The 13,103-nt window shown below is 52.7% G+C and overlaps 1 protein-coding gene across 1 annotated transcript in view; it reads left to right on the top strand.

The window, feature by feature from the left end:
• The window catches only part of AFAP1L1 (actin filament associated protein 1 like 1), a 39,976-nt gene extending 32,373 nt beyond the window's left edge, over nucleotides 1–7,603 (top strand). The window contains 8 exon segments of the mRNA XM_065409247.1: nucleotides 272–483; nucleotides 1,554–1,699; nucleotides 2,530–2,608; nucleotides 2,858–2,969; nucleotides 3,695–3,859; nucleotides 5,286–5,464; nucleotides 6,549–6,677; nucleotides 7,580–7,603. Of these exon segments, the coding sequence (XP_065265319.1) occupies nucleotides 272–483; nucleotides 1,554–1,699; nucleotides 2,530–2,608; nucleotides 2,858–2,969; nucleotides 3,695–3,859; nucleotides 5,286–5,464; nucleotides 6,549–6,677; nucleotides 7,580–7,603 (1,046 nt within the window).
• Nucleotides 7,604–13,103: the final 5,500 nt, after the last annotated feature.

The following is a 13,103-nucleotide window of genomic DNA, read 5'->3' as shown; positions in this document are numbered from 1 at the left end:
TGAGGCCGAATGTCTACACTGCAATTAAACAGCCCCTTAACCCGAACCCTACGAATCTGAGTCAGTTGGCACAGGCCAGCCGTGGGTGTCTAGTATAGACAGACCCACTGACTGAAGTAGAGCGAGACAAAACAACCTTTTGGAGCCTCCCGCCCAGCCCCTATTGGCTCTCGCTTTCCACCTTTCCTTTAGCATCATGCTTGTTAGTGCATATCAGCTGATCCTAATGAACCGAGACTCTCTTCCCTTTGGGAACCGGCTCTCCCTGCAGGTTACCTGAATGTCCTGGTTAACCAGTGCTGGAAGGAGCGTTGGTGTTGCTTGAAAGGCAACACGCTCTATTTCCACAAGGACCGCTCCGACTTGCGGACGCACATGAATGCCATCGTCCTGCGTGGCTGTGAGGTGGTGCCAGGCCTGGGCCCTAAACACCCGCTTGCTTTCCGCATCCTTCGCAGTGGGCAGGAGGTCTCTGCCTTGGAGGTGAGTGTTTCATTCTCAGCGGCTCTGAGTGACGCATGTGGGCTATAGAGGCTTTTCCTGCCTCACTCTGGAAGATGTGAATGGGCAGTTTGGGTCCAAATCCTGGTCTATTTCCTTAAGGGTTTAACCAAACCCAGAACTGAACAGAGAGACAAAATAGATTCTAAATGGAAACCTCCAGGGACAGTTTAACTTACCCCTTCCCCGGCTGTGCTTTGAGACCCCAAATGCAGCCAGGTGGGCTGGTGCATGGCCCAGGCAAGTGAAATTGTCTAGAACCAAAAAGCAATGTCCTGTTTTGCTGCCGAGCCCAGGCAAATGCAGGCGATCACATAAACCACGCTGAGCAGCCTCTGAAATTTTCATTAATAATCTGTGGTGCACCTCGTTACACAGGCAAGGGATTTGGGTTTTTTTAAATCTAATCTTTATCTTGGCAGGATCCCTTAGGCTATGTGAAGTTTTTATTCCATGATTGATTAAAGCAGGCATGCGTGGAGCACCCTGTTAAGGTGCTTCAGACAAGTGAATGAAATATACGAAGTAATTTCACTTGGGTCTGAATGACTGTATAGCAGCAGCCCAGATACTGATAGTATCAGCACAGAGAAGCTGCTGGATTCATTGAACCAGGCAAATCACGGCAGGTGAAAGAACTCATTTGACTCTTAGCGTCAACCCAACGGCTCCCCTGCACAGGAGCAGAGCTTGGCAGGTGCTTGGGCTGATGGAATCCAGCTCAGTGCCATGTGGCGAGAGCAAGCTCATTCTCTAGGAAGGGTAACTTCTTCCCAGTTCCCCTGGGAAGCCCATCCCTACCCAACCCCACGCAGAGCTGAAGACGTACTGCATCTCTGCATGTGTTGCATATGAGCAGACGCCTGTGCTTTCTTGTGTGGCATGGGTGGGTTGGGCTGGTGTGGGGAGACCCAAAGCAAGGTGGTTTTGGGGGGCGAGGGGAAATATTGATGTAACTCCCTGCCCATGCTCTGCAGGATATGGGTCATCTACCTGGGGAGATGCATATCCAGGGGCCAGGTGCTCATGGTGATGGCTTTCTCACCCCCTAGGCAAACTGCTCTGAAGATCTGGGCCGCTGGCTCGGGCTCCTGCTGGTTGAGACTGGCTCCCAGAAAACCCCGGAGGCCTTGCACTATGACTACGTGGATGTAGAGACAATAGCCAACATAGTCACCGCTGTGAGACACTCCTATCTGTAAGGGGCTCTCCTCCCATCGTTCCAAAGCTTTCGTTAAGTGTGTGTGTGTGTGTGTGTGTGTGTGTGTGTGTGTGTATTCCAGCTCCGGCATGAGGCTCACCTGGTGTCCCCCCCCCCCCCCCCCCCGGGCTGAGCCTGGGAGAGCAAAACTCCCTGTGAGGCCATCCCAGCCAGCAGCACTTCCACCGTGGATGCATCTTGTGTCTCCAAACCCAGGTGGCAACACAGCCCCAAGTCATTGCATGCGGCCTCAGAGCCAGAATAAACCACCTGCCCCATGAGTACTGTTGTGGGGTAGGGACATGTGGTGGGAAAAGCAGCAGGGGGTTATGATTTGTGGGGCCCTGAGCTGTGTGCGCCTTCTAAAAGCTGTCTAGGGACTGGAGCTCAGGACTGGGACCTGGTAGCTCTGGCTATGCTGAGTGGACTTGGTCAAGTCACTGCATCTCTGTGCCTCGTTTGCTCCTGGAATGGGATAATACCTATTACCACATTTCCAAAAGTGTGGGGCACCTGCCTCTGGGAGGAGGCATGGGGGTGTACAAAGGGCAAGCTGGGGGCGGGGAGGTGTGGAACACACAAATTGAAGATGGGGAGGCTTTTATCAGCACATGAGATCTGGTGGCTAGGGGGGCAGTGCCCGACGGGCTTCATTTCCCTGAAGCAGGGCTCGGCTCGTAGTGGTTTGGGGACTGCATGGGGGAGGGGAGGCAGGGCTAACTCGTGAAAGTTTGCAAAGTGCTTTGAGATCTTTGGGTGGAAGGAGCTAGAGAAGGATGGCGTGTTGCTGTTGTGCGGGAAGGGGCTGACACTCTCTACCTCCCCAGGTGGGCCAGCGCCTCCCATGAGAGCCAGGCTGACTCCTCCCGGGTGGTGTATGATGACGTCCCCTACGAGAAGGTGCAGGTACGAATGTGGCTTGCTTCCTATCACGCTCTCCCCGGAGAGGCCATGGTCCTTCTCCCACCCAACCTCTTGCGACCTCCAAGTAACTGAATGCTGGGGAGACAGGCGCCCCCTTCCCCTCAGTGGCACTTGGGGCCTACGGTTTCTCAGCAGCCACCCCGCCCTGAGTGCAGATTTCTGCTCCTCACTAGTACTGATGCCACACAGTGTCTCTGCTGGGATCTGTTTTCATTGCGTTCATCCATGCAGGCAGAGGAGCCACCGCGGCCGTCGGGGGCCCAGGTGAAGCGGCATGCCTCGTCCTGCAGTGAGTCATCACGCCGCGTGGACCCGCAAGTCAAAGTCAAAAGACATGCATCAAGTAGGTTCAGATTCGCCCACCAGCAGGTGTGCTATGGGATCAAACCTCAGCCACATGGGAGGGGACCAGTTGGCTCAGGGATTGGGGCCTCCCATCTCTGGTCACCTCTTCCTATCGAGCCCCAGGTCACTAATGGCAGGAGCCGTTCCCAGCCGCTGGCTGTTCCATGAGATGAGTTGGTGGGGTCTTAGTCCCGTGTGGGCTAGTGATGGTTGCAGGTGGCAACGTGTCCTTTAGGAACTGGAGTAACTGGCAGTCTGATCTGAGGGACCTGCAGCTTCTCCTTCCCAGCCGGGGCTCTGGTATGTTGGCCTGCTGTGATGAGTGGGAAGCATGAACTGCCCCTGCTAAAGACAGAGTGGGGACTCCGCTGTTCCTCTGGCACCTTTCACCTGCCCTGAATTCACTAACAAAAAGCGACCCCTCCGCAGGCAATGGGGAAGGAGGTGCCAGGTTCACCCTGAGCCTGCATGGGCTTCAGTGCGTCTTCCTGAGGAGACTGGTGTGATGCCGCTGTTCCCACAGGCAGCCCCTTCTCCCCGTCACAGCCTAGTCCAGCCTCGGGAGCTGACCCGGCTCATCTGACACACTCCCATCATGGAAACAAAGACATCAAGCTGCGAGTCCTGAACTCGTCTCGCTGAGCCTGCATTTTGCTCTCCTCTATAGAGGCAGGGGCTAGTGTGCCAACTCCCTGCCTGACCAGCTGTGCCCTTGCTCTGTAGATGCCACCCAGTACAAGTATGGGAAGAACCGGGCTGAGGAGGATGCCAGGATGTTCCTGACGGAGAAAGAGAAGCTGGAGAAGGAGAGAGCTTCTATCCGGAATGAGTTGGTGACCCTGCGGAAGGAAAAGAGGGAGCTCCGGGAGGCCATGAAAAGCAGCACAGGTATGGAGCCTGCTGCAGCCCAGGCAGGAGAGGAAATACCCCCCTGACTGATCTGACCCCAGCCCCCCAATATGGGATCATGGCAACAGTCACCAGACCAGCAGACATCTCAGCAATGAGGCTGGTGGATTTTTAATGCCCAGCAAAGCAGGGATGAGCCAGGGTGAATAAAACCCAGCAAAATGGTGCAAGTTTCCTCCATCCAGCTCTGCCAATGCCTCCTAGCCTGACCTGCTGCTGCTGACCTGTTCTGGTCCCAGCTCTGGCCATGCACTGGTAAGGCTCCCTGCTGGTCCAGTTCTCCAGATTTCTCATGAGCATGACAGTCCTGCCATCTCCTTGGCCGCACCCTGAACCCGAGAAAGCCCCTTCTCTCCCCCGACTGTGCAGACAGGCCCACCTCCCGCCTTTGCTAGCCAGGAGTGTAGGCGTCCACTATTATTCAGCAGCAAACTCCTACTCCCACCCTCCCCTGCTCCCCCATGGGGGTTGCACATGACTGTACCATCTTCTGTCCCAGCCCTGGTGCTGCTGACTCCCTGCTGGCCCAGCCCCAGCATGGACGCAGTGGAATGCCCTCTGCTGGAGCTGCTGTGCTCCTTTGTTCTTTGTATTCCTTGTTCCTGGCACCCCCTCTCAGGGCCGGGGCTGTGTTTTCCACTCTGCTGGGCAGAACATTGGGTCCCCGCTGTAGTGCTGAGTCAGCGGGGATCTGGTGCACCTGCTGCTGCGGCCACCTCAAACTGTGCCCAACAGCATCACCTAGTGGCCAAATAGATGTGTGTCCCTCCAGTAAAAAAGGCAGGTCCTTGTATTGTTTCCTTTTCAGCTTCTAAGGTTGAAAAGCCAGAGCAGAGAACGTACTAGTACTACACAGGAGCACCTCAGTTACGAACACCTTGGGAATGGAGGTTGCTCGTAATTCTGAAATGTTCGTCACTCTGAACAAAACGTTAGGGTTCTTTCAAAAGTTTACAACTGAACATTGACTTAATACAGCTTTGAAATTTCACTATGCAGAAGAAAAATGCTGCTTTCCCTTTATTTTTTTTAGCGGTTTACATTTAACACTGTACTGTACTTGGGGGTTTTGTCTCTGCTGCTGCCTGATTGTGTGATTGACGGATCAGTTTGTAACTCTGGTGTTCGTAACTCTGAGGTTCTACTGTACTAATAAATCCTAGCAAAGGAGAGAGGCTGCAGCAGGGTGTGGTTAATGGATATCAGACACTAGAAACAGGCTGATCTGAGACCTCGTAGGTGCTGGCACATCACTGCTGCTCCCTGCAAACCACACTCACTGGAGGGGGTGGTAAATTTGGGCTTGGGAGCCTCCTTCATTCTACAAACCCCATCCCATCTCTCCATGGCTCTGTGCTGAGTCGGCGGGACCTGATTGGTCTTGTTCCTTGTCTCCTTCAATCAGGGAGGAAGCTGAAGGAGCTGGAGGAGCAGGTGGTGGCCCTGGAGGAGCAGTGCAAAGGGAAGGAGGAGCAGCGCGTGGACCTAGAGCTCAAGCTGACGGAGGTGAAGGACCGGCTGAAACAGTCGCTAGCAGGAGGGCTGGCTCTGGGGCTCACCGTGACCAGCAAAGCTGAAAATGGGGTACGGAGTCACCACCTTCCTTTCCACAGCCCTGGTCTTCCAGTGGGTTCCTGTTCCCCTGCAGAATCATAGAAGATTAGAGTTGGAAGAGACCTCAGGAGGTCATCTAGTCCAACCCCCTGCTCAAAGCAAGAGCAACCCCAACTAAATCATCCCAGTCAGGGCTTTGTCAAGCCGGGCCTTAGAGGTTTTTAAGGGTGGAGATTCCACCACCTCCCTAGGTAACCCATTCCAGTGCTTCACCACCCTCCTAGTGAAATAGTTTTTTCCCAATATCCAACCTAGACCTCCACCCACTGCAACTTGAGACCATTGCTCCTTGTTCTGTCATCTGCCACTACTGAGAACAGCCGAGCTCCATCCTCTTTGGAACCCCCCTTCAGGTAGCTGAAGGCTGCTATCAAATCCCCCCTCACTCTTCTCTTCTGCAGACTAAAGCCCAGTTCCCTCAGCCTCTCCTCATAAGTCACGTGCCCCAGCCCCCTAATCATTTTTGTTGTCCTCCGCTGGGCTCTCTGAATTGTCCACATCCTTTCTGTAGTGCAGGGCCTAAAACTGGATGCAGTACTCCAGATATGGCCTCACCAGTGCCAAATAGAGGGGAATAATCACTTCCCTCGATCTGCTGGCAATGCTCCTACCTACTAATGCAGAGGGGTGGGACTCTGTTTTTTCTGTTGGCTTGTGCCTGCTTCAGGTGGGAGACATAGGGATACAAGTGGAGGGCCAATGCACCTCAGCCTTGCGACCCACAGCCTCCCCTCTGCTAGGCTCACCCCATCCCACCCGAGGCAGCCCTGCCCGGCAGCCCCCGGCTGTCTTGCTATTTGGCCATTCCAGTCCTAGGATTTTCCCCAGCTGTGCAGTGACCCCCCTGCTATTCCAGTCCCGGGCTCCCACCAGCTCTGCCAGTGCCCCTTAGTGTTCAGCTGGTCCCAGCAGTCCATTAGTGGACGGTAAATGCTTCTTGCCACATTCAGAAGCTGTGGAGTGTGCTTTAATCTGGGTTCTCTGGCTGTCTCCCTGTCTCCTGCTGTCACTGCTTTCTGGGTCTCTAAAGGATTTATTCTCCCCCCACCCCCAGGAGACTGGAAATAAGCCAAATGGGAACCCCACGGAGCACTTGGTCCCGGTGAACTGTGCAGCGGAAATGAGGAAGAGGAGCCCCTCCATCCTCCCTGCCAACAAGGGGAAAGTGCTGCAGAAGGCCAAGGTACAGCTCTGACCGCCCAGCATGGCAGCATCTTCCTCAGCCTTGCCAGCAGGTGTTTGGACACTGCACCATCCCTAGACCCTGAGGCTGGGGAATCAGCTGGTCACCCCTCCCCCTTCCATTCCTGCCTGCCCCCAACACCACTCTAATGCATCAGCAGCTCTGCCAGGTTCTGCAGAGCCCCCTGCCAGTGACTGCCCTCTGGCTGCTGAGGGGGTGGGAAGCCTTGGGACTTAGGAGTCATCAGGTTGGCTGGGGGAGATCATGGAAGTGGCAACTCATGACCTGACTTCCAGGGCAATGGTGGTGGCTCAGTCACTGAAGACCGTGGAATCTAGAGTGACCAAAGCCCTGTAGCAGGCAGTAACGTAGGGAGTTGGCCTGGCTTGGTCCCTGAATGGCGGCGCTAGATCAGGCCTCATCAGGCTTTCCCCATCTCTAATTTCCACACAGTATTGCACAAGCTAAAGAAGCTACTCAGAGCTAAACCCTGGCCCACCAGAGTACATCTGTGCTGCAATTGAATGCCTGTGGCTGGCCCATGTCCGCTGAATTGGGCTCGTGGGGCTCAGGCTGCAGGGCTATAAAACTGCCACGTAGATATCTGGGCTCGGGCTGGAGCCCGGGCTCCAGCCCTTCTCCCCTCACGGGGTCCCAGAGCCCGGGCTCCAGCCGGAGTCCAAACATATACACAGCCCTGTACAGCCCCAGTCCCACGAGCCTGAGTCAGCTGCCGTGGGCTGGCTGCAGGCGTTCAACTGCAGGGTAGACGTACCCCTGCTGGCTCCTGAGGGTCTACAGCATGGGGCTCAGTAGCTGCACCTGTTGGGCCTGATTCTTTCTTCATGCCAACATGCCCTGAAACTTTTTTCTTTCCCCCCCCTCTTTTCCTTGCATTGCAGGAGTGGGAGATGAAGCAAACCTAACTGGGGCAGCCAGGCCTCACCTGCAGCTAACAGACTCGGGCCCTGGGACACACTGAAGAGCCGCAAGCCCCTTTTCCCCAGGGAGAGTGGAAGAGGATTCTGGCAAGCATGGATCTCCAGCAGGGGGATGGGGGCATGGGGAAAGCACCCACCTTCTAATGGTGGGGACGTTTGGCAAGCAGACAAGATTGGGTGTTGGGGAGAGGGGAGGGATATTTGGGAATGGGGGGGAATCTTTCAAGAGTAAGGCTCCCATGCAGCTGGAATGCCCAGCTCTGGGGAGGAGCACCCCACTAGGACTGGGCCGTTAGCCATCCCCATTGAGGTATTTTGCTCTTGGTAACTAACAGAAACATGGAGCGTGAGCTAGGGGAGAGTGCAGGTAACTCAGAGTCAGAGCACCTGGCTTCTATTCTTGATTGCACCACAGGTGGTCTGTGACTAGATTGTGCTTTACCTCCTGCTGCTCAGTTTCCTCCCTCTGTCAAATGTGGGTCAGTATGATCTAGCCTCCACCAAGGGGTGGGGTCAGCTTTCATTAGAGGCATTACATGGAAGTGGTGCTATTGACATGCGATTTTACTGGATCAGGCCATTGGTGTAGTTAGTCCACTATCCCCAACCAGAGCAGAGATTGTGTGGAGCTAGCCTAGTCTCCTCCCTCTGCAGCGGCCAAGCCCACAGGCCCTAGAAGGAGACCTTGTCGCCATGGTGCTTTCTTGTGCACTGTTTGGTAGATCTCTGACCCTTAGAGCTTCTGACTTAGTGGGTGTGCTCTGCCCTGTTGCAGTCTCTTCTGTCACATTGCAGTTGTCCTTTTTGTATTTTTTTTTTTTTTTTTTTTTTTTTTTTTGTACGTCAGGTAAATTCAGCACAACGGGGGAAGAGGAAGGCTGGGAAGCTATACTTTAACGTGGCCACTGATTTTGGATGTTTCAGTGTTGGGGTTCATGAGCCACCCTGGGCTTAATTCTCAGAGCTGCTGCTCCCCCCCAGTGTCTCCTGACTGCACATGGAGATTTGTGTGCTCAGCACCTCTGAGTGGTGGGGGGGCCAGGCTGTCTCAAGTTTGTTGCTTCTGGCTCAACAGTTTTATCTAATTCTAGTCTCCTTCCTGTGGGAAACAGCTGTGCTGCAGGGCAACGCTGCCCAGTACAGGGCAAGGGCTGACTGCCTTTGGAGAATGAACGCTGGGGAACCTCTGCTGCCAACATCTGAAAGCACCCCCATTGGGCCTTGCTCAGCATCTTGGGGGGGCGGAGGGGTGGTATATGGAGCCGCTGCCTCAAAGCACTGTCAGATGGTGAGCTGTGTGGAGAAGGGGGGGGGGGGGAGGAGGGAAGATGAGGGTATTGCCTGAACTAATGGCACATCCTCAACACTGCATGCAGGGCAGGACACCTCCAGTTCAGCGACAGCCTCTGGAAAATGAGAAGGACCAGGGAAAGGGGCAAGAACAGAGGAAACAATTTCAGCCAATGTAGTATGGAGAAGAGTACGCAGAGCCAGGAAGCCTGGGGGATAGAGGGAAAGCACAAGGCACTCCTCTTTGTTCCTGGACTGCACCAAAGGGTAATGTGCCAGTAAGCTTTCAGTACAACAGAACCTGTGGAACTCACTGCCTCAGGGTATTTGTATGATAACTAGCTAAGCAACCATTAATAAAAATAGCAACTGCAGGTAAATGAGCTGGGCTCAAAACCATCTGTGTGTTCCTTCTGGCAGCTGCAGGCCGTGAGCTGTTTGGTAGTTGTAAATTCCCCACCCCCAGCTAGTGTCCACACTAAAGAAATACATGGGGGGGGGAGGAGGGGAAGCAGTATCACTTGCTCTTCATCCAATTTGAATGCACCCTGCATCCACATACACAAGAGCTCAAGCTGGTTTACAGTCAGGCTAAGTACGGTTCGAGCGTAGATTATGCTGCAGCAGTGTTAATATTGATTCAATCTCCCTCTTGTTAGCCTCGGTTGTCTTAGTGTCAAACCAGAGTATTGCAGCGGTAGGTGCCTGAGTGGGATTTTTTTCACTGCCTCGGAGGCAGTCCGCATCAGCGAACAGAAGAGAATGATGCACTTGGATAATCCTGTGCTCCTTCATAAAAGTCTAGTTTTGCAGAGACTCCCCATCCCCTGCCCCCGACAGTAACCTTGACCTGGCCCCTAAGTTGTCTCCAAGCCATGGTGGGATGCTGTGGCTGAGGCTGCTAAGGAACAGTTCTGATCTCGTGGCCCTGGCCATGCCCAAGCCTATGCTGTGATTGTTGCCTCTCCACAGTCTGGTTGAAGGCTGGGCCTTGTCTCCAACGATGTAGGAAGAAGGGGAACTGGATGCTTCTGTTCCTTGAAACATTGTCACCCGCCCAGCACCCACAGCTGTTCCTGCCATATGCTAGAGCGTCTCTTAGCATGTCCCTGCCACTGCAGACTGCTCCCTCTGTCTCCTTCAGTTCTGTGTGGTCTTCCTGGCTCAAGGCAGGTGTCACTTCACGATATGCAGCCATCCTCATCTCCCCCCAATGCTCTAGTGCTCTCCACTAAGACAACAAGGCATGAAATGTCAGCACGGAATTGAAGCAGGGCTCCAAGTTGGTTTTAGGGGATAGATGCCCACCAGCGTGCTGCAAGTTATCTTTGGGTAGCCCACAGTCAAACACCTTAGGCCAAAGGCATCCCTGCTGTAACTGTATGCTTTGCACTCAAGCTGCACTAGGGTCATTCTAGCGCACTCCTAGGTAGAACAATTCCTTCTCCAGCCCTAGCTCAAGAGGGGGGTTTCTCAGACCACTTAGCCGGGATGGGCTGCAGCCTCAGCCCCATAGGTTCCTCCAGGTTTCTAGTCTCTAATTTTTGAACAGGGGCTAGAACTGCGTGAAAGTCGAACCTGTCAAAATCCTGCTGCTTTCTCCTCATAACCCTCTTCCCTTCATACTGGCAGGACTGGAGCCAGCGATTTGTGTATATGTGCTAACTTTCTGCTCACATGCCTGTAATGGCTTCATAATCCCAGAGGCAGATGTGTCATGCCAAAGGCTCTGATCTGTAATACAGTAGTGTACAGAGAGCAAACCATCTGTTGGTGACAAGTCTGAACAACAAAACCAAACATCCCTGCTGTATTGCAGTAGGGTTTTTCTCCTATAACTCAGCCCAGCAGGGGCACAGGTGTGCTCCCTTACTAATGAGCCAAGAGGTATGCTGCTACTTCCCATAAAGAAACTAAGGCTTTCACCGTACAGTGCCTGCCCAGTGCCCTATGATTACAGGATGGGGGCTCGGTCTCTGTGTCTCTCCGCCCTGCTGCCTCAACCGAAGCTGGGAGGGGTAGGGAAACAAGCAGGAACGGGGAGACAGAAGCTTGGGCATGGTCATGCCTGGTAGGCATCCCTGCTGCCTGGGCACTTGTGCCACATGCTTTTGGATGTGGGGGATGGAAGGCACCTGGCTCAGCATGTTGTGCCCCCTGCTTCCTCTGTAAGAACCATCTGCATTTTATGGAGCTGTGTCCTTTCCCCTAATAAAGAGACTGCTGTACAGAACCCAGGCTGTGCGCATTTACTGAGCTCAGCAAGGAGTGTGCCTGGGCAGGATTTAGGTAAGGGGAGGGTTAGCTGCCCCCTCCCACTGGGGGCCTGGTGCCACAATCCAAAAGCGGCCTGACATCGTGATGCTGCACAGGCTGGGCTTGCTGCTCCTGCCCTGGGGTCACCAGAGCAGAGCTGGCGGTGTGCACACTGGGACCTTGGTATGGGCAGGCCCCACAGCCTGCTCCCTGGCTGGGCAGGTGTAACATTACAAACTGCTGCCCATCAGAATTTGTGACTTTGCTGATACACAGCATGCTGATACGAAGTGGGGCTGCTCAGTAACATCTGCTGAAGCCACTGTCATCACAAGGGAGGGCAATCTGCTCCCTGCTGCTCAATAGGATAAAAGGGGGGCAAATTGGAGGGGAAGGATGGGCTGAGTTGGCGGGGAGGAGGGACTGAATGCACAGGAAGGTCAAACAGCTGGAGGCAGGGGAAAGAGAGGGGTGGAGGGGAAAAATCAGGGGCAGAAGATAGGCACTGGGGTTAAGAACTAGCTTGAGATGCTACTAGACAGTGGCAGAGGGGACAAACCTGACATCAGAAGGGGCAGAGGAGATGAAAGTTACCCCAGATGGAATGAGCCATTTGCAGTGGTTGCGAAAATAGGGTGTTGGGGGGGGGGGGGCAGAGGATGGTACAGCTCAGCACCCGCTTCCCAGGGCTGTGTTCTTAAAAGCACCATGCATCCCAATGCCTAGACAAGGCAGCTCTTCTCTGTCTAAAATAATGTATTGAGCTGCCGAAGGAGCCTTGAGTCAGTGAAATATTTTACGTACACCCCCTTCCAATAATGGTAGTCAGACAGGTTTTTAGTGTTTAAAATAATCCAACTCAGTCTCTGTGTCTGTATAAAGCCTCATAGCAGTTCACAAATTTGTCTTTTCTGCTTGTGGCACCTTAGAGACTAACAAATTTATTTGAGCATAAGCTTTCGTGGGCATCCAAAGGCTTATGCTCAAATAAATTTGTTAGTCTCTAAGGTGCCACAAGTACTCCTGTTCTTTTTGCGGATACAGACTAACACGGCTGCTACTCTGAAACCTCTTTTCTGCTGTTCGCTTTGCCTGAATTGGACTGCCTTTTTCTTGTACTCAATTTAAAGGAGTGACACACCATTTACAATGATTTCCTTTTTAAAATGCTATTTAATTACTCCTAGCACTTCATCATTTACCTTCGTTAACACTGTGCAGATGGATGTCATTGTGCTAGTTAAGTGATATTTTAATAGCAAATAATAATTGAAAATAGTAATAGTTACTAGTAGCTTCAGCAATGACATCTCACACAGTTTCTAGTAGAGCACTTCCGGTTGGTATTGCAACATTTTTACTTCTAAATTTTTGCTCTTTTTTCATTTTTATACACAAGTTTATTCTTTGGGATCATATGACATCAAGGCTGACTGATTTCCCTTTTTCAGATGCCTTTGAGCCGCCAATGGGGATTGCCTTTGTCAACAGTTATTTTGCATCTTTATCCAGCACCCTAGTGCTTTTACATATCACCACTTGTGTGTGGAACTTGGCTCCCAAATATTCACCACAGGCCAGATTTTTAAAGGGTGAAAGCACCTAGATGCTTTTGAAAATCCTACTAGTTGTCTAAATACCTTTAAAAATCCAGCCCTAAGGGCATTATACTATCTTGTATGTAATCCTTTTCAAAGGCAAACTTCTACTGTGATGTTTAGGAAATATAAATTTACAACCCTGAGAGAGACTGACAACCATAAGTATTTAAAAATCCGGTTGTACACCAAAAAGTCATTAAATTAAAATAAATAAATACATTTGGAATCCTCTTAATTTGCCTTTTTGTTTCTGAGCCCAGGGCCGGCTCTGGCTTTTTGGCCGCCCCAAGCCAAAAAAAAAAAAAAAAAAACCACACGGGGCGGCCAGAACGGCAAAG

The sequence above is a fragment of the Emys orbicularis genome, chromosome 8 (genome assembly GCF_028017835.1).
Source record: "Emys orbicularis isolate rEmyOrb1 chromosome 8, rEmyOrb1.hap1, whole genome shotgun sequence".
Lineage (NCBI taxonomy): Eukaryota > Metazoa > Chordata > Testudines > Emydidae > Emys > Emys orbicularis.
Note: the sequence above shows the minus strand (reverse complement) of the source record. Positions and strands in the feature narration are given on the sequence as shown.